Source organism: Cryptomeria japonica, unplaced genomic scaffold (genome assembly GCF_030272615.1).
Source record: "Cryptomeria japonica unplaced genomic scaffold, Sugi_1.0 HiC_scaffold_362, whole genome shotgun sequence".
Classification (NCBI taxonomy): domain Eukaryota; kingdom Viridiplantae; phylum Streptophyta; class Pinopsida; order Cupressales; family Cupressaceae; genus Cryptomeria; species Cryptomeria japonica.
Genome location: NW_026729184.1, coordinates 1 through 20,493, shown reverse-complemented (window position 1 = coordinate 20,493; position 20,493 = coordinate 1). Strand labels below are relative to the sequence as shown.

The window sequence follows — 20,493 nt, the reverse complement described above, 5'->3', positions numbered from 1 at the left end:
AGCTTGTGTAATCCATGGTAGAGGTTCTATTTCTCTTGATGATAAGTACAATACTGATGATGTGTTGTATGTTGAAGGTTTAAAGCATAATCTTTTGAGTGTTGGTTAGATGGTTGATAAGGGATATAACTTGCAATTCAAGAATGGTCAATGTGAGATCTTGAGTAACTCCAGAATTGAGATTGCATCAGGTACAAAGACTAAAGGTAATATCTTTCACTTGAATGCTAGTGGTAAATTTTTTTTTCATTTCTTAGATTGATAAAAGTTTGTTATGGGATAGAAGAATGTGTCACGCAAAATTTGATTGCATGGTTAAGATAAGTTCTACTCAAGAAATGAGAGATCTACCAAAGCTAATAAAGCCTTCTAATCCGGTATGTAAGGAAGGTCAATTAGGGAAGTAGTTATAAGAGAAAATAGTATAATTCTAATAGATTATTGGATCTTGTATATATTGATCTGTGTGGTCCTTCTAGAGTGAGAAGCTTGCAAAGTGACAAGTATTTCATGTTGCTGATTGATGATTATTCAAGAATGATGTGGGTTACCTTGTTAAGGGAGAAGTTTGAAGAATTGGAAAGGTTCAAGATTTTCAAATCTAGGGTTGAAACTAAGACTGGACTGAGGCTGAAGTATTTGAGATCTGACAGAGTTGGAGAATTCACTTCTGGTGAGCTTAATGCATATTGTGAAGAACATTGAGTTAAGAGATAGTTATTTTTTCCTAGGACACCACAACAAAATGGTGTTGTAGAAATAAAGAATAGAAAAATTCAAGAAGCTGCTAAAACCACGATGATTGAAGGAAATGTTACACATGTGTAAAGGTTCAAGATAATCAAAGCTGGGGTTGAAACTAAGACTGGATTGAGGCTAAAGTATCTGAGATCTGATAGAGTTGGAGAACTCACTTCTGGTGAGTTTAATGCATATTGTGAAGAACATGGAGTTAAGAGACAATTATTTGCTCCTAGGACACCACAACAACATGGTGTTGTAGAAAGAAAGAATAGAAAAATTTAAAAATCCCAGGCATGTGAGGTTGAATCATTTAGAAAATTAGATTATTGGTGATAACAATAAAGGTGTGATGACTAGGAGAAGACTTTCTAAAGAAATTTATTTGATTTCTAAGATTGAACCTAAAGATGTTGATGAAGTGTGTAAAGGTGAAAATTAGATTAAAGCTATGGAAGAAGAATTGAATCAGATTGAGAAAAATTATAGGTGGATTCTTATTCCTAGACCTACGGATAAAAATGTAATTGGAACTAAATGGATATTTCAGAATAAGTTGAATGAACAAGGTGAAGTTGTTCAAAATAAAGCTAGACTTGTTTGTAAGGGTTATTCACAGGTGGAATGAATTGATTATGATGTGATTTTTTCTTAGGTAGCTAGAATTGAAGCTGTTTGACTATATCTTGCCTATGCTGCTCACAAAGATTTCAAGGTTTATCAAATGGATTTCAAATTAGCCTTTCTTAATGGTGAGTTGGAAGAAGTCTACATTGAGCAACCAGATGGATTTCAGCTTCCAGATGAAAAGGACATGGTTTTTCCGATTGAAGAAAGCATTCTATGGATTTCAAAGCAAGCCTCTAGAGCCTAGTATGCTAGGTTGGATAAGTATTTGATTAAGCTTTGATTCAATAAAGGTATTGCTAATAGTAGTTTTTATTTCAAGATTGATTAGAATAACATTTTAATTGTTGAAATTTTTGTTGATGACATTATCTTTGGAGGAAATGATTGCCTATGTAAGAAATTTTCTGAAGAGATGCAGAATGAATTTGAGATGTGTATGACTGGTGAAAGGAAATTCTTTCTGGGATTACAAATTAATCAATTGAATAAAGGTATTTTCATATCTCAGTCCAAGTATGTAAAGGAAATGTTGAAGGAATTTGGTTTTGAGGAGTCTAAACCTATTGGTATAGCTATGGTGACCGGATGTAAATTGACAAAGGATGATGATTCTTCAAAAGATAATCAGACTAGATATAGATTTATGATTGGTCGATTGTTGTATTTGACTCAGACTAGACTTGATATAATGAATGTTGTGTGTCATGTTTCTAGATTTCAAGCTAATCCTAAGGAATCTCATGTTACTACTATAAAAAGAATATTTAGATATTTGAAAGGGACAGTTGAATTTGGTTTGTTGTATTCTAATAATCATGACTTTATCTTGAGTGCTTTTACAGATGCTAATTGGGCAAGTGATGTTAATGATTGAAAGAGTACTACTGGTGGTGTATTGTTTAGGTAAGAAGTTGGTCTCTTGGGAAAGCAAGAAGAAGAATTTTATTTTCTTTATCTACTATAGAGGTTGAATACATTGTTGCTGCTAGCAATTGTACTTAGGTAATTTTGATGAAGTAGATGTTGAAGGATATAGTAGTTATTTATGTAGAGCCTATTTCTATATACTATGATAATTCAAGTGCTATCAATATTAAAAAGAATCCGGTGCTGCATTCCAAAACAAAGGATATATCAATCAAGTTTCATTTCTTGAGAGAGAAGGTGAATGAGAAAGAAGTTAGATTGGAGTATGTATCTACAAGGGAACATATTGCATACATCTTTACGAAGCCTTTTCCTAAAGATACTTTTGAGTATCTCATAAAGAAGTTAGGGGTGATTGCCCCTCCTGATGAGATGCAAAATGTATGGATTTTCATCAATTCAGTGCACTTCATAGAGATATTTTGTGATTCAAATTGATGAGTGAGGCTCCTACTCAGGGGGAGTAGTCAGTGTTGGTGATTCGTGGTTCAGATGTATAGATTTGTGAAGCTAATTCGAAAGGGGAGAGAATTATAATTCCCAAGCCTTTGTCATTGATGTCAAAGGGGAGCTGATCCTTGTGATTTTGAGGGAGATTGTTGTGAGTTGATTTCTTTCTTTGCATTGATTGTTTTTCACATTCATATGTTGCCATCAATTCCAAAGAGGGAGATTGTTGGATATTTATAAGAAGTTTGTTGAAATGATGTCTTGTCATTGATGTCAACATATTGTCTTGTGTATTCTAGTGTTGAAGTAAGTTTTTGAGAAAATTGATCCACTCCCTCTTAGTTTGCTGCATTGTTACCAAAACTAGACACTTATTTCTTAAACGCAGTTGGATCATGATGCCTCTAGTCCCACCCATGTCTAAAACTACTCCTAGAATCTTCAAATCATCTTTGTCTACTATGAAAATTCTCATTCCATTCACATTGTTTCCATACTATTCCTCATCTATAGAGAATTGTATATTTGTCCCTAGTCATTTCAAATTAATTGTAACCATGAATTTTAATTCAACAATTTTTTTATAGATTTAGTCAGTTATTTATTTTAATTTTTTTATAACAATGAGGATGAATATATATTTAGGATACTCTTCCATTAGTTAGAGTTATAAGATTGGGAAATCAACAAGTTTTTCTTCTCAAGATCTTTGTAATTCTATAGTTTGCCCCTTTAGAGGCCAATTTGATGGGGAAAAAGTAGGAATATCTTTGATATCTCATGTTCGAGATCCCTCCTAAAAGTGAGTACAACCCACTTGATTGGAGGAGGTTATCTTTAGTTGTTCTTTTACTTAGATTTAGTTTGTGCTTCTATTAGAAGAATCCGGTTCTATTCTATTTTTTTAATTCGTATTTGTAGGGAATAATAGTTGTTGCTTGGTTCTTAATTCATTATTTCTAATAATGTCAATTGGTTATGATATTAGTTGGTGTTAGTTAGCACAGAGTCTTCATGCATTTTTTCCTTTTAAATTATCATTAGGAATCATTTGAATTTGGAAATTTGTTTATAAGTGTTGAGATATAAGATAATGTAATCCAGATTAGCTTTAAACTTTATTGCAAAGGTGTGAGTTAAAATAAATTTCATTAATTATCTCCACAGATGGTCCTTCCTAGGTCGGAGGAATCTGCCCCCCATTAGTAAGATCATTCTATAGATTATCCCCAGAGGGGATAGACTTGGAGGATTTCTGTTTTCCAAAGTTTTTTTATGCGTGGCTTCTTTGGGAAATCCATAGCCCAATGCCCCACTTTCTTAGAATGAAAACAAGCAAAGGGCAAGAACTCATATTCCACTTTCTATACCCATTTCCCCAACTTTAAGTTAAAAGATATTTCAAGGGGGAGATCTATCGATTGTTTGATATTCACACAAATCAGGGCATAAACCAATCTTTTTTTCGTCGCAATCATGGGATCCAAGGATAGGAGCTCACCAAAATGAGAAAGCAAACCAAAAAAGATCTCTTCATCCCAATATTCCAAGGGGAGGCTGAGAAGGCAAACCCAAATGGGGGATTCATTACACTCCCAATCTTTAGGATTAAAGCCAGGTTCCCTTTTTTTAGAGCCAAAGAGGACTTACCCAGCATCTAAGGGCCCCCAGATAAGACAAATTTAAGATCTTCATCATAGTTAAAGGAAAAGAAAAAGAAAGCCCTTGGCCATAGCCACCACCTCAATCTAAAATTTTCTTTTCCATTTATGGGTGACCCAGGCTCGAATTAAATCAATATTAGGGCGGGGAGCCACAAATTTCCCAACCAGAATAAACACCATATTTGCCATGGTTTCATCTAAAATAGAGTCCAGTATTGAGATGGAAAAAATACCTGAAGTAGGGTCTGTAGTATGATAAATAGGGAAATTGAGTTAGCTTTAGGTCAAGACCCAAAAAGAGAAGACCACTTCTTGTTGCATTCCGAAGAAGATGATGAATCCAGCTTGTTGCCAAATTCCTTTGGGCCCCTTTGGGACATACGCAACAACTGGTTTGTTAGTCGATACATAATTACCACACATTGGAACTTGCAAAGTACCTCCATCCCACACAACACTACCTCCTTCATCCAATTTCTCATCATCCTTAGTATACCCTGTGATGATCTCCATGTGATCTCCATTGCATCCACCATTTCTGCACCTTCCCACCTACTATGAATTCGAATTCAAATTTTCCTTCTCACCTATTCTCTCCATTCAAATATTTCTAAATATTATAAAGAATAATAGTTATTTCTTGGTTATTTATTCATTATTTTGTATAATTTTAATTGGTTATGATATTAGTTGGTGTTAGTTAGCATGAAGTCTTCATGCATTTTTCTCCTTTCAAAATTATCTTTAGAAATCATTTGAAATTGGAAATTTATTCATGATTGTTGAGATTTGGGATCATGTGATCTAGATTAACTTTAATTCATTGCTAAGGTGTGAGTTAAAATAGATTTCAATTTTTGCAAGTTGAAATAGATTAGTTTATTTGCAAGTTTTCATTTATCTCTTCTATCACCACTTTGAATTAGATATAAAGAAAAATAATTGGTTCCTATAGACCATGTTTACTTAGGATTTCATTCTCTACAAATAATAGTCCAATCAAGTACAAAATAAGATAGAGTTTAAATTTGTTATCATAGGATAGATTTCAAAACCATAATAGGACTTTAAAGAACCATCATATGACACCGTGAAACTGTGCTTACAAAAAAATTCTTTAGACACCCCCATATCAATAAATGATTAAATGAAAAGGGATTATGACACTTTCAACAACCCCTTTTGAATTTTTGGCACAGTTTTTGGGAAATATTTAGCTTAAAAATCCCAAGCATTAGTGTTGGTAAGATCCTACTTAAATAGTTGATGAACAAACCAAGAGACTCCTTTAGAAAATGTTATAACATTGCCAAATAAAATGTGTGATGATAGAAAGAGAAGAGGAAGAAGTTGCAAATCAAATATTTTTATAGCCTATAGCTTCGAGTCCCAAGAGAAATTTTATACTTATGAAAAGACATCCGCATATGTCTTACCTACATTTCATGAGAAAACATGTGAAGATCGTAACCAATTCCTACTTAAATTTTAAAGTTTTGTATCAAACTTATGATTATGAAAATGATAAATATAATTTAAATTTGTTTACATCAACCTTAAAAGAATTAGCTTGTATTGTTTCATAGGATTAAATACAAATTCCATGGCCACATGCAATAAAATAGAATTTTTCTTCTTGGATAATACCAATTTTATTGAAAAGTCATGTATAGAAAGGATCATGGAGGATGGGATTTTAGAGGATCATGAAAACCAATATTTGTTTGTTATTAGAAGAGGTTGAAATGGGTTGGATGATGAAATTAGAAAATCTATCTATTTGAGACACATTGATGATGAATCTAGAGAGAAATTAAATTTTATTAGAAGAGGTGACCTCAACAAGAAACGATTTGAGGAGAGAGTTGAGGTCTGTAGAAATTACTCTTGCATGAGAGATAACACTTTAAATGTAAGGAAGGGTAAAAATTATTATTACACACTTACATTATGACTTATTAGTTAAAAAGTGACTACCAAGTCAGAGCATGCAAGTTCTATAATGTGAACACATTATCCCATGTTCATGTTACATGTAAATGAATCAAAAGATACCTTTGGATACTTTTTGGTTTACAGACTTTGTCCACTTATTTAGCAATGAGTAATTAATCTCATTTTAGAATAACTAGTATAGTATGATTATATGTTATTTCAAAATAAATTTTATAAAATGTATTATCTTTAGCCCCCCAAAAATGTGGGCCAGTTAGGTAATAGAGAATGTGAAAACCTAATGGTTATAATAGTGATAGGATTATGTGGATAAAAACTAAAAGGAATGGAAAAAATTGTTATGTTCATAAGAAGAGGAGTGTAACAATTGTGTAGGCCATATTAGAGACTAGCACTAATAGGAAATGATTAGGAATAAAAAATGAGTCAATAGTGGTAGTGGTCTTCAAACTTATCTAGTTAGGATTGGAAGAGGGAAATGGTTTGGAGGAAAAAAGTTAGAACATTTCTATAAAGGTATAAGATACTAAAAAAAATTATGTGCCATGAAGACATCCCTCCAAATCCTTGTAAATAAGATTTAGTAATTGGTTAAAAAATTCACAATGCGTAAATGCATCAATGAAGGTGTGTCAATTGCTAAATGTAATTTCTTGTTAGGCCACATGTATAAAATTAATAATATTCTTGATTACTCATGTTGGTCCCAACACCATACTAGGATTTAATAAAGAATTCATTTTCTATGGAAGATTAGATTGAAGAGTAGCTCATGACATAAATAAAATTATGGAAATAAGTATTTAAACTTATCTTAGAACAATTAGATGGGAAAAGTGTATTAGATTTGAAAAAAGTATAAGGTGTCTTTAGCCTAAGTAAAAAGCAAGTTTGATTAGGTTAGGTAAAAGATGTGATGCATATATAAGAACAAAAAAACCTTGAAATAAACTACTCCAAATAATCTAAACTTATCATGGACTTACTTCTAAATTTGATTTTAAAAAATCAATTTAAAATTAATATTCAGTTGAAATAATTTGAAGTGATCTCAGATGAGCGATGCGGTTTTGTAGCTAAAAGATAAATTTGGATGGGGTGGTTGTTGCTTCTAAAGCTATTCACTCTATGGCAATTTCCAAGGAGAGATCTATGTTCATCAACCTAGATATGGCTAAAACATATGAAAGATTTAAGTGGCACTTTTTCTGGAAGATTCTTCTTGCCTTTGGCTTCGTCCCAGAGTGGGTTAGTTTGACTATGAGTTGTGTCATGTCTACCTCCTTCTTTGTTATTCTAAATGGTGAGTCTTTTGAGTTATTTGGAGCCTCTAGGGGTCTTCACCAAGGGGATCCCCTTTCTCCCTATTTGTTTATTATTATGGTTGGGAGCCTTTATAGATTAATTAAATCTCAGGTTTCCCAAGATCAAATTTAGGGTTGGAGTCAGGGTAATGGGATACCTAAGCTTCCTCCTCTCTAGTTTGTGGATGATACTTCTCTTATGGGGATTGCAAGAATTCATGAAGTTGTGACCTTCAGGGGAATGTTGGATATTTATTTGGCTGCTTCAAGTCAGAAAGTCAATGAGCATAAATCCTCAATTTATTTTTTTAATACTCTAGAGCCTATCCAGAGGAGGATTACTAACATCCTTTGATTTTAAATTGGATCTCTCCCCTTTGTTTATCTGGGCATTCCTATGGCTATTGGCAGACAACCTAGTCTATTTTGGAAGGACTTGCTAGATAAGTTGCATTGGAAGGTTAATAATTGGACCCATAGGTGGTTGTCTACTACTGCTTGGGTGACCTTTCTTCAATTGGTGATTCAGGCTCTTGCTATTCAAAGAAACATGGTCTTGGCAGCTCCTGTGTATTTTCTTAAGGAATTTGATGCCCTCTCATGCCAGTTTCTTTGGAGCAATACTTTGTAGAATTCCAAATGGAGCCTAATTAAGTGGGAACTTGTTTGTTGGCCTCGAAAGGAGGGGAGTCTTGGCCTCCATTCTTCTATCTTGGGTGAACTCACAAAGCTAGTTCCCACTTTTTGGTACATCCAGATTTTTGCTGAAATCGTACATTTTTTAAAAAATAGAATGATTTAAGCTTTAAGAGGTCTCATTTGAAGTAATTAATTGAAGAGAGTTAAATCAAAGGCTCTTAGATCAAAATTTATTGGAGAGAACCTCTCTACTTCTAAATCATACTTGCAATGGAGTCTCCTGTGCATCTATCAAATGGTGATAAAAAATCAATTTTACATTAGCTTTTGGGGGGTCAAATTAATTCATTTAAAACTTTTTTTTAAAAAGTATTTAGTCCTTATTATAAGCTTTCCAAATAGTATAACTTTTAATATATTTAATTTCATTAATATATTTTTATTTAATTTCTTATGAATGTAGGTTTTTCACCGAACATGAACTTCTTTGTCAAATGCATTGAGAAAAATAGTAAACTAATTCAAAAAAATTCTGAAAAATATCTATGCACTAGGTATTGGTGTTTTCTTTCTAAAAAAAAAGAAAATTGAATTTTGATATATATAGAAAAAGTTATGTGTTCAAACGTACACCTATATCTGAATTATAATTAGTCAAACTTCAAAACTTAATAAAATGAAAAATATTCAACATATCACTATCAAACCAACTGCATGCCCTGGGTATTGATGTTACAAACCAAAATTCAAAATAATTAAATTTTTATCATTTATAAAAAAAAATTATGCGTTTTGGGATACACATCACTCTGGAAAAATGTTGTTTGCTGTAAAAAACTACTTTTTGAGGGAGATGGAAAAATCAATAAAAATTTATTCAAACAAATTTGAAAAAAACAAATTTAGAATCTACAAACAAGATGCTAAAAATCACTAGTTTATATCATCTACAAATTCTTAACGGTTTAAAAGTTATAGGTGTCAAAAAGCGAAGTTTTTTTTCAAAATATTCATCTAAGTGTCAAAGTTGGTCAAAAAGTGGGAACCAGTATTGTGAATTCACCCTCTTGTTTGGGCAGGTTCCTGCAACTAACCTATATTAGGATTGGTGTGCCAATCAATATTATCTTTGGTCTGTATTCTCATGCACAAGTATTTACTAAGAACTATCTATTTGGATGTTCCTCAATATTATTTGGAGAGTAGAGGGTCTATGGTTTGGAATACTTTGAAGACTGGCACCTAGCTGGTTAAGAGAGATATTTTTGGATTTGCAGTTAGGGATTTGAAGCTCTCTTTTGAATGGATTCTTCGGATGGTAATCACTCTCTTCTTTCCATGTATCTGCATTTGTAGGCTCTTTGTGATTGCTTTATTTCACCTAGGTAGGATAAAGTTGTGCACTATAAGACTGCTCAACATTTTGGTCAGGTTGTTGGTTACAAATGGAAGGATTCTTCTGATTGGCCACTAGTTGGGTCAGACAAGGATCAAATTGAGTTGACTCATATTCTGGCTTCTAGGGTGGGCATCTCCTTAGGAGGACTCGATGTCCTAGCCTGGGGTAGTGAGTCATCTGGAATAAACTCTATTTCTGCAGGTTACTTGTAGCTTAACAGACAGTTGTTTGTAGATATTAAGGTGCCTTTGTGGAAGTAGGTTTGGAATAAATTTTCCTAGCCCAAATGTAATTTCTTCTTGTGGCTTGTGGTTAACAATTGTTGTCTTACCTAGGATGATCTTTGCAAATGGGGTTTTCAAGGCCCTTCAATTTGTGTTTTGCGTTACATTAGTGAGGAATTTATCTCTCATCTATTATTTTAGTGCTGCTTTTCTGAGAAACTATGTCACTTTTGGTGGGGTGTTGGGGGTAAGACTTGCTGCCACGTTTCTTCTTTGTTTGAGCTCTGGGTGCATTGGGATAAGTCCCATGCTGAAACCCCTTATCTTCATGTTTCTTGGGCTCTTAGTCCTTAAGCATCTAGCATGTTTGGCTAGAAAGGAATTGGAGGATTTTTCAGGATATAAGGATGGATGCCACATACTTGTGGTGGAAAATTATTCATTCTCTTTGTGAGACTGTTGTGGTTAAGTGTGATTTGACTAGCAACGTGGATCCCGTTGATATTGCTATATGCACTTGTCTTACTCTTCGTCTTCAAGGGGGTGCTCCGATGTTTGGTGGGTAGGGTGGAAGAGGTAGGTGCAGACATCCATTATGGTGGGTTAATTAGAAGGGTCGGTGGACTCCCCCTCCTCTTGGTGTGTTAAAAGTTAACACTGATGGTTCATCTTTGGGGAACCCTAGGAATGTTGATATTGGTGGTGTTGGGCAGGATAGTTCTGGGGATGTTCAATTTATTTTCTCCAACTATAAGGGATTTAATACAAATAATTTAAGGAAGGCTCTTGCCATTTTTTATGTTGTTCAACATTGTTCTGCTCTTGGTTGGCACAAAATTATTTGTGAGTCTGATTCTTATGTGGTGGTGAATTTGCTAACCATGCAGGAGCATGGGGATGTTAGTTGGCACTTGGCTTTAGTTATCAGTCAGATTCTTCAATTTTGTTGCTCCCTAGATTCAGTTACTTTCACACACGTTCCCAGGGAGTGGAATGGGGTTGCAGATTGTTTGGCCAAATGGGTCTCGGATCAAATGCAGGGTTGGAATATAATGGATAGGATGCAATTGCCTTCTGATATGGCTCTTATGCTAGATTAGCTAGTGGATATTGATAGGGTTCTCCAGTACTCTCATCTGGGCTCTCTGTTTGTATCACTTTTGTGTTTGAATAAATTTTCACCCCTTTTCTAATCATTTGAAATAATTTGAAATAATTTGTAATACCATTGAGTAAGTATGTTGTTCTAAAAATCTAAAAATCTAATTTAACTCAAATAGATTTTCAAATCTGATATAATAATAAATCCAAATTAACAAAAATAATTCATATTAAATAATGTGAAAGATAAACATCTTTTAAAATTATATATATGTATATATATATGTATACATATATATACATATACATATACATATACATATATACATATACATATACATATATACATGTATACATGTATATACATATATATCATATATATACATGTCTATATATATATATCAAATTTCCTATTATAATTACTATATTATTTTGGCATTTCCAAGAACTGAACGTACTTGACAATCCGAAAGTTTTGTAGTGCAAACTTAAATAGACTATGAAATGTCCTGCTGCGTTCGCCATTCAAATCTAGTCTCTGTCAATGCACAATTTTCTAACCTATTGAGAAATGGGTGGTCATCTTGATGGGCTGTGATTGAATGAGTGACAAACTAAAGAAATATTAAGAAACAGATAAGAAAGAAATATAAAGCATTTGTTTTGTCCACAGGCTCCTTGAATTCTTATTAAAATGTTGCTCAACCATGGGAAATGGTCAGAAGTCTACGCTGCTAAAGGTAAGCAGTTGGCGAGAGTAGAAGACAAACTGAAGAAATATTAAGAAACTATTAAAACAGAGATATAAAGCCTTTGTTTTGTCCGCAAGCTCGAAGAATTCTTTATAAAATAATGTCCAGCCATGAAATTCTACGCTTGTGAATGAAATTCCATAGAATAGCAAATAATTATATACCTTCGCCTTCCCACCAGTCGTCTCATTACATATCTTCCACATCCCAGACGACTATAATACTGTTTTAGCTTTTGTGGGAGTCGGTATGTTTGTTATCAAGGATTTGTTTACTTTGCTTTTGTTTGGTGTACACCTATTAATTGTTTTTAAATTAGTATTTTTATACAATACAGATAAGGTTTATAATATTATTTAAAAAAGTATTTTACATATTTATTAAAATGTAGAAGTAACGATTTTAGATGTCAAATGAGATTATAGTTTTGAACAAAGAATACTAAAATAATAAAAAGTTGTTGTTAATTAGGGAGTGTTAGAGTAAATGGAGGAGAAAGTGATCCCACTCATTTTGCTTGCCATAGAATCATTATTTGTTTTCAGTTTTAAATTTATTTAGTTATATTTAATAGTATGTTAATTTAGTATATTATTTGCAATATTTATATATGATAATTGATTCAATTTACAAATCCATTTACTTGTATATTTATTATGGTCATATATATATTTATATAAAATATATGTATCATTTTTCTTTATTTGTTAAATGAAATTACTATTATACTTACGTTTTATGTATGTAATCCCTAGTGCAATCCTTTGTGATACATTTGAATCTAGTTCCCACTAATAGTTTATTAACCTAATTCAAAATTTTCACTATTATCCTTTTGCTTCTACATTAAATTACTTATAATAAGGCCTAGGTTGGCCTATTTAATCACATGTTATAATACACTTGGATGCCACATCATGGAGGATCAAGGATTCCCAATGGATGATCATTAAAACATTAATATCATTTATTTAGAAAAGCCAAATAACATTCATAGTAGATTCCTCGCTAATAAAGTCAAATAGATTCAAAGGAACTTCCATTGGTTTGGAATTGAAAGAGACCAAAGGATTTTACTAGTGTCTTGGGATAAGGTTTTCCTTCTTAAGCAACTCTAAGGTTTGGGATTATGCAAAATTAAAGACACAAATATGGTCTTGATAGCCAAAATGAGACATTTTTTTTTGAAGAACAATAATAATTGGATAAATATCATGAAGGTTAAGTATATTAGAGATGAGGGTGGTTGGGGTATATTATCTTATTTTTATATCCTTGTTGGATCTACTATTTGGAACAAAAATGCTAAGGTTGGACAACTATTGCGAATGTGATAAAAATGGATGGTGAGTAATGGTTATACTATTTGGATCTAGGAAGACCACTTGTTTATTGAGCCTCCCCTTGAACATTTTCACCCCTTTTTAAGGATTAAGGAGTTATCTAGCAAATTTGGAAGAACTATCGAGAAAAATTGGATGTAGATTGGAATATCCACCTATTAGAGAATATACAATACCTTGCTAAGAAGTAAATGTTGTGAATCTAACATAGAGCTATTTAATAAAATATGTCATTTCAATTTTAGTTCCTTACAAAAGAAAGATGAACTATTTTGAACTAATAATGCTCCAGGTATATACTTAGTCAAAACCGGTTGCAATCTCGTTGTCAATATTCAAAGGCTTTATTTGAATGAATGTGTTTTTCTATTTGGAATGGACCACGATAGTTACCTAGAAGAAAAGGGACTATTAAGGTTCTATTTAGAGATTCTTCCAAAATAGGAGATATATTGGACACCAAAAGTTAGGAAAGTTTGGCTTAAAAGCAGGAACAAAATCTCAAAGTTTTTCCATCATTATACAAAAGAAAGGAAAATGGTGAATAGAATTAGTAAGATAAATTTATATATTGAGAGATACTAGAAGAGAAGGAGCTCATTAATAAACACGTAGTCTTCTTTTTCAAAAGGAATGTTAAACAATATAGATGACTCCTTAGGTGAATCCATGTCTCATTTTACTAATAAAATCCCCAAGTTGGTTTCTAAGAGTGAAGATAAACTCTTGAAACAATGTTTCATAGAAGAAGTCAAAAGGTTGTCCTCTAGCTGCTTCTAGACAAGGCTCTCAAGCTTGATGGCTTCCTAGAAACATTTTTTGTAAGTGCTAGCATATTGCAAGGTACAACATTTGGGTAGCACTTGAGGACTCACACAAGAAAGTAGTCAATTTAAAGATCTGAATAACACCTTCGAAACTTTTATTCCTAAGAAGAAGAAGATTTTTAATCAATATCTCCATGAAACATAGTATATAAGATACTATCCACAACTATATAAAGTTATCTACAAACAATTCTACTTGAGATTATTACTTAGGGGCAAACTGAGCTTGTTCTTAGGAAATGCATCTTAGATGGAGTACTAATTTAATAAGAAGCTATCCACTCTTCAGCTTGTTAAATGGATCAAGTGTAATGTAAGTCAAACTAGATATAAACAAGAACAACAAATTGGATTGGAGATTCTTGTTCAAATCCCTTAAATCTTTTGGATTTGAGAGAGATTGATTGTCTTGCTAATTCATGATAGTTACAAACCCAAGGTTCTTAATTATTATCAATGGAACTTTGCAATTATTATCCCACTTTCTATTCATAATTTTGGTAGATGCTTTAAGACGATATGGTTTTGTTGTAACTTAATTGGGGCAGTTGGAAGGAATTTCAATTACCTCAAATTTAACTTCTTTGACACATCAACAATTTGTAAACTATTATTCTTTGAGGGATGGCCAAAAGACTAGAGGCTAGGGTCAATATTTTTGGGGATGATTAATCTATTTGTTTACGTAAAATGGTAAATGCAAGTGTTGCAATGTCTAAGACCCTAGGGAACAAGTAGAAACATAAGTTCACACTACAATTAAAATTAGACACCCTTCCTACTATATACCTCGAATTTCCCTTTAACAAATGGCTTAAGATCAACTCGACTATGGGACGCTTGCCAAATTATCTAGTGAGATGACCTCATGGAAATCGAAATGGTTGACTTATCATCATGTTGAAAGTAGTAATATCTACTCTTACCATGTCTGTCTAATGTCTTGAGGACCGCAATGTCACATGGGGGTTGCCAATGTATTAAATAGAAAATGAGGAACTTCTTCTAGCAAGGAACATAAAAGCAAAAGAAAATCTCACTAATGATGGGAAATATTATGCCACAAAGGGGTATGGATCAATGGAGTGCAAAGCAAAAAGGAATATTCTTCCAACACAACTATGTTGGAACAAAATTTAGTTGGCAATGGCTAGAGCTTTTTCTAGGGCTACACTACAAAAGAAGATCTTAACCATAAATAGATTTATGAAACTAAGATATTAAGGTCCTTCTAGACGTGTTTTATGTTTTGAGAATATATAAAATGTTTATCATATTATATTGGGATGCCAATTTGCCTTGGAATGTTAGAGATGCCCTTTTATGTAGCTTGGATGAAACTTCTTCCTTACTATAAATTCATGTGTGGCATCCACCACACTCCATGAATCCTTCACATTTTAGTCGAAGTAGGCACTAAGTTGAGGTTGACTCTCATGAAACCTGTAAGATGATGTTTCTATTTCTTATGTAAGGTAATGATGACAAGATGTGGCATATCACTAGAAAATCAAAACAAGGTGTGATAGAGGCTAAAGAGAATGACATTTATTGAAATATCTTGACATAGTTATAAATGTTGCACGTGCTTACCTTTGTGTATCTCATGTAGAATATATTTTCCAAGAAGATTTAGAGTTTGTTTAAATGAACATGCCCATCTAATTGGCATGCACTTGTAGATAGATGAATTTCTTAGGAGTACTCAAGGAGAAGAGGCTGAAGAGCATCTTCAAATACCGCATTGGCTTAATTCTTCAAGTGATTAAAGGGGTTCAGAGAGTTTTTCTTATTGACTCACCATAGACACAAAGTTAACATGAACATTTCATCCATGTTCTTGGCCTTGTTGGAAAATTTGGGTGAGCCATTTGACTCATAGAATGTGTTGTGCAAATGACTCATTTGAGAATAGTTTTTGGTGAGACTGAGGGCATTTTAAAGATGATAGTTGAAGAATTGGGCATTTAGTTGCCATAGGATTTCTATATTATTCATATCACTAGATATTCCACAGAGTGATGCCCTCTCATTTTGATTAACATCCACTTTGCTTTACCATGACACCATCTAGATGTTGGGAAGTGGGTTTTGTTTCTCCAATGGATTCTAGGGCCCATCCTCATGGAGGGCCTCAATTGGCTTCAAGATTTAAATACCTTATCCATAAAATGTAATTATGCTCCATTTTATATGACAAAGAGCATGTAGATATTGTTTTTGGCATAGGTTGTAAAAACCGCCTATTACAAATCTGTATGAAACTATAATGAGAAAAACATTGTAAAATATTTTGAATTAATGTACATGAAGCAGACCTCTTATTTGTAGTTTACTGATGAAAAAGGAAAAAAAAACTCTTTCCTTAATTAATTAAAATTAAATTGATTAATTATATTTTAAATTAAATTAAATTATGCTCAACTTAAAATTTATATTAATTATATAGTCCAAATCTGAACGATATTTTTATACATAAAGAGGCCAGTGATTGTTTACAGAAAATCAAAATGTAATAGTAATTTATATAGCCAGAAATGGTTGAAGAAAAACAAATGGAGCGAAAGAAGATTTTTTAAGTTCTGCACATTCTTATAAACGACTGTCAAAAATGAAAACAAGGGCCTCCCCTTACATCTGATAAAGGAGAATTACACTACAATCTAAATTTTGAGTGAATTCTACACGTAGCTCCGCGACGTATCTGTTTTGAGCATTCTAAATTATTCAAAAAACTCAATAAAATTCACTTACCTTAGAATTCTTATTCCTTTCTCCTTTCTAGCCATAAATATATCATCCAGATTCCTGTCATGTTTTTGAACTTCGCGACACATGAATATTCACAAGCTTTTGTACATTATGAGAGGAACTCCTATAAATAGGACAATATGTTAAAATACTTTATATTGTTTCAATAAGCATGTATTGACAACATCATACTTTCACAAACTGGTGAAACGAAAACACATAAATTAGAACAATATACAAGCTCACAGAACTAGAATTTAATTAAAGGGAGATTTGACATGAAAGAAGACTAGATTGTTATGGAAGACAATCTTGAAACAATCAAACATGGACTTCAACTTCTTGATGGAAGTTATAAACATCTAAAATGTAGAGCTGTCCGATGCCAATGTTTCTGTGGGATTGCATTTTTCCAGGAGTTCTGATATGGTAGATGTTAAATTGGAAGCAGCTGCAGCTCCCATCAAACATGTCTTCAGGCTCACCAAGGCTTTCGCTACATCACTCATGGAAGGTCGCTCTCTTGATGATTCACTACTACACAGCAAACCAACATGAATGAAAGAAAGAAGACATTTATTGTCTTCCATGTTTTCATTCACATCACTCAATAGCTCCCTATCAACAATTTCTGCCAGTCTGTTTGGAAAAGCTGATCTCACCCACTTGTGCAAGCTCATGTCTCCTACAAACATGTCATCACTTGGTCTCCTCCTTGTAACCATCTCCAATATCAGAATTCCATAACTATAAACATCTCCATAAATAGAAACATTCCCACCCAATCCATACTCTGCAATGAATTTTGTTCATTAAATTCTTAAAAAAGCTAATAAAGAAAATGATAATGCTAATATAAAGATAATTCAAAAATGTTACCTCGAGCAATATAGCCAATGGATCCTTTGAGTGCAAATGTTGTTGTACTCAGTGAATCAGTGGAATTTGTAGAAGTTAAACGGGATATACCAAAATCAGTGACAAGAGCTGTCATGTTGGCATCCAAGAGCACATTGCTGGGTTTTAAATCACAGTGCACAATTTGTAGAGGACAATCATGATGTAAATATTCCATGCCATGTGCTACATCAACAGCAATGCTCAAACACTCACTCAATCCCAATTTACAAAAGCCTTCACCATCTCTCTCAGGGTGCAAATGTTTTTCCAAGCTTCCATTACATGCAAATTCAAGAACCAAACCTTTCAAGTCAGGGTAGAAAAATGCACTCATGATTCTGATGAGGTTACGGTGCCGAATTCTTCCCAACATCTTGCACTCTCTCTTAAAACTCTTAAGAGCTTCTTCATTTTGTAAATTAAGATTCTTGATGGCAATTATCTTACCATCCCTCAACATGCCTTTGTAGACAGATCCAAAGTTACCCACTCCAAGCAAGTTTGACTCGTCAAATCCAGATGTTGCGATGAACAGATCTTGATAAGAAAATTTTGGATAGTTTCCTTGAAAAATAAAGCTCGAGGAACGGACTACTTGCCTTGAAAGTTTATGCCTCCTTAAAATTACTATAATGAAGCAGCCTAATACAAATCCAATGGTTCCAACAACTGATAAGACAACTTTTTTGAGAAGGGAATGTTTTCCCTGGGTCAGATTTGGGCATGGAGGCAATGAATAGTGTTTTGGACCACATAGACCAGGGTTCCCCATAAAAAATGTTACAACAGTTCTATTTTGAAACAACCCTCCTTCTGGAATCTGCCCTGACAAATTATTGAAAGAAAGATCCATTTCTTGGAGATTTTTTAATTTGGAGAGTGAATGTGGTATTGGACCTTCAAAGGTGTTGTGAGACAGATTTAGATGCTCTAATGCTGTGCAGTCTCCTAGAGAAATTGGAATGACCCCAGTAAGTTTATTTCCAGATATATCTATGGCTAGAGCCATTACAATTTTACTCATCTCCTGCGGCAACCGCCCTTCCAGAGAATTCCATGAAATATTAAGGTAGAATTGCAGGTTTTTAAGGCTGGCAATGACTTCACCAGGTATCTTTCCCCCTAGTTTATTGTAAGATAAGTCAAGGAGCTCCAACTTCTGACATCCCTCCAAACTAACAGGGATCTCCCCTGATAACTTGTTGTGCTGAAGTAGAAGACGTCTTAACTGCTGGGAGCTACAAAGTGAATCAGGTATTTTTCCAGATAACTGGTTGTGACTAAGATTTAAGAGTCCGAGATGTTGCATATGACTTATCTCACTTGGAATGCTTCCTTCTAATTTGTTCCCACCCAGATGCAATTCTTCCAACTCACGAAATCTATTAATTCCAGATGGAATATTGCCGCTCAAAAGATTATTCTCTAAACCTAAGTATGTCAAGTTTGTGAGATTTACAATCTGTTGTGGTATGCTTCCGCTTATCATGTTGGCTGATAAAGCCAAGTAATTGAGATTAGAAGACAGCTGGCCTATGGTCGGGGCCAATATACCAGTGAAATAATTGATTTTCACATCTATTTCTTGCAAGTGGGAGCAATTTGTGAGAGCATTGAGAAAGGCCAAGGCCAATGTGTTACTGCTGTCACTAACGAGTTGATTGGTGTGTAGGTAAATCTTGGTGAGAAGCTTCAACCTACCTAGTTCCATTGGAACCGTTCCACCAAGTTGGTTTGTATTTAAATAAAGTTCTTTGAGACTGGAGCAATTTCCCAGGGAGTTTGGTATGTTTCCACTAAGCTGATTTCCCCATAAACTAAGATACTCTAAGTCAGTTAGTATTCCCAATTCAGGTGGAATGTTGCCCGATAAGTTATTTAAGGCCAAATCCAATCGAACTAAGGCAGACAGATTCTTGAAAGAGGGTGGAATGGTACCCGTTAGACTGTTACCGCCCATGTAGAGATACTTCAAACTTGTTAGAAGAGTCAGCTCAGGCGGAATGCTGCCATGCAGTTGGTTGAAGGTGAGTGACAGAAGATACAAACTGCGGCAAGCGGAGAGAGCGGGCGGAATGATTCCTTGTAATTGATTGCCGGCCAGCTGGAGTATCTGTAGATTTGGCAGTTGGCCGAGTTGAGGAGGAATAGTACCAGTGAGGTTGTTGAAGGAGAGATCAAGGGATCGAAGAGAGGAGAGACTCCCGAGCACGGGAGAATTGGTGCCGTCTAAACCCATTTGGGATAAATTGATGGCACGGACAGAGTGAAAAGTGCTGGGAATGGCGCCCGATAGACTATTTCCAAAAAGGTAAATAGTCTGGAGGTGACTGAGCATGCCCAATTCAGGAGGAATGTGGCCGTAGAGCTCATTGTTGGCCAAATCCAATACAACTAAGGCAGACAGATTCTTCAAAGAGGGGGGAATGGTACCCGTGAGATTGTTGCCACCCAAGTAGAGGTACTTCAAACTTCTGATAAAGCTCAGCTCAGGCGGAATGCTGCCATGCAGTTGGTTATAGGAGAGTGCCAGATAATACAAACTGCGGCAAGCGGAGAGAGCGGGCGGAATGGTTCCTTGCAAATGATTCTGATGCAGCAAGAGTATCCATAGATTTGGGAGTTGGCCGAGTTGAGGAGGAATGATACCAGTGAGATAATTACTGGAGAGATCTAGGGCTCGAAGAGAAGAGAGATTTCCCAGTACAGGAGAGATGATGCCATCTAAACCCATTTGGGTTAAATTGACGGCACGAACAGATTGAGACGAGTGACAAATAATACCAGACCAGTTACAGAATGGGTGAAGGGGAATCCAGTCGGGCAGAGCATTGCCGTTTTTGGATACGACAGCTTTGAATCGCAAGAGCAATTGTTGTTGTTGT

At 34.2% G+C, this 20,493-nt stretch overlaps 1 protein-coding gene across 1 annotated transcript; it reads right to left on the bottom strand.

Annotated features, from left to right (window-relative positions):
* Positions 1-17,070: 17,070 nt before the first annotated feature.
* Positions 17,071-20,342, bottom strand: LOC131870974 (LRR receptor-like serine/threonine-protein kinase FLS2). Its single transcript, XM_059215903.1, has 2 exons — positions 17,588-20,342; positions 17,071-17,501 (listed from the first exon to the last, which is right to left on the bottom strand). The coding sequence occupies exons 1-2, from the start codon at positions 20,340-20,342 to the stop codon at positions 17,071-17,073; spliced, it is 3,186 nt and encodes a 1,061-aa protein (XP_059071886.1).
* Between the last annotated feature and the right edge of the window lie 151 nt (positions 20,343-20,493).

Bases quoted from the DNA above. Each gene is read 5' to 3' on its own strand.
- LOC131870974 (XM_059215903.1), bottom strand. From the start codon at position 20,342: ATGGGTTTAGATGGCATCATCTCTCCTGTACTGGGAAATCTCTCTTCT. The intron at 17,502-17,587 runs GTAACATTTTTG...AATTCATTGCAG, and splicing joins CATTGGCTATATTGCTCGAG to AGTATGGATTGGGTGGGAAT.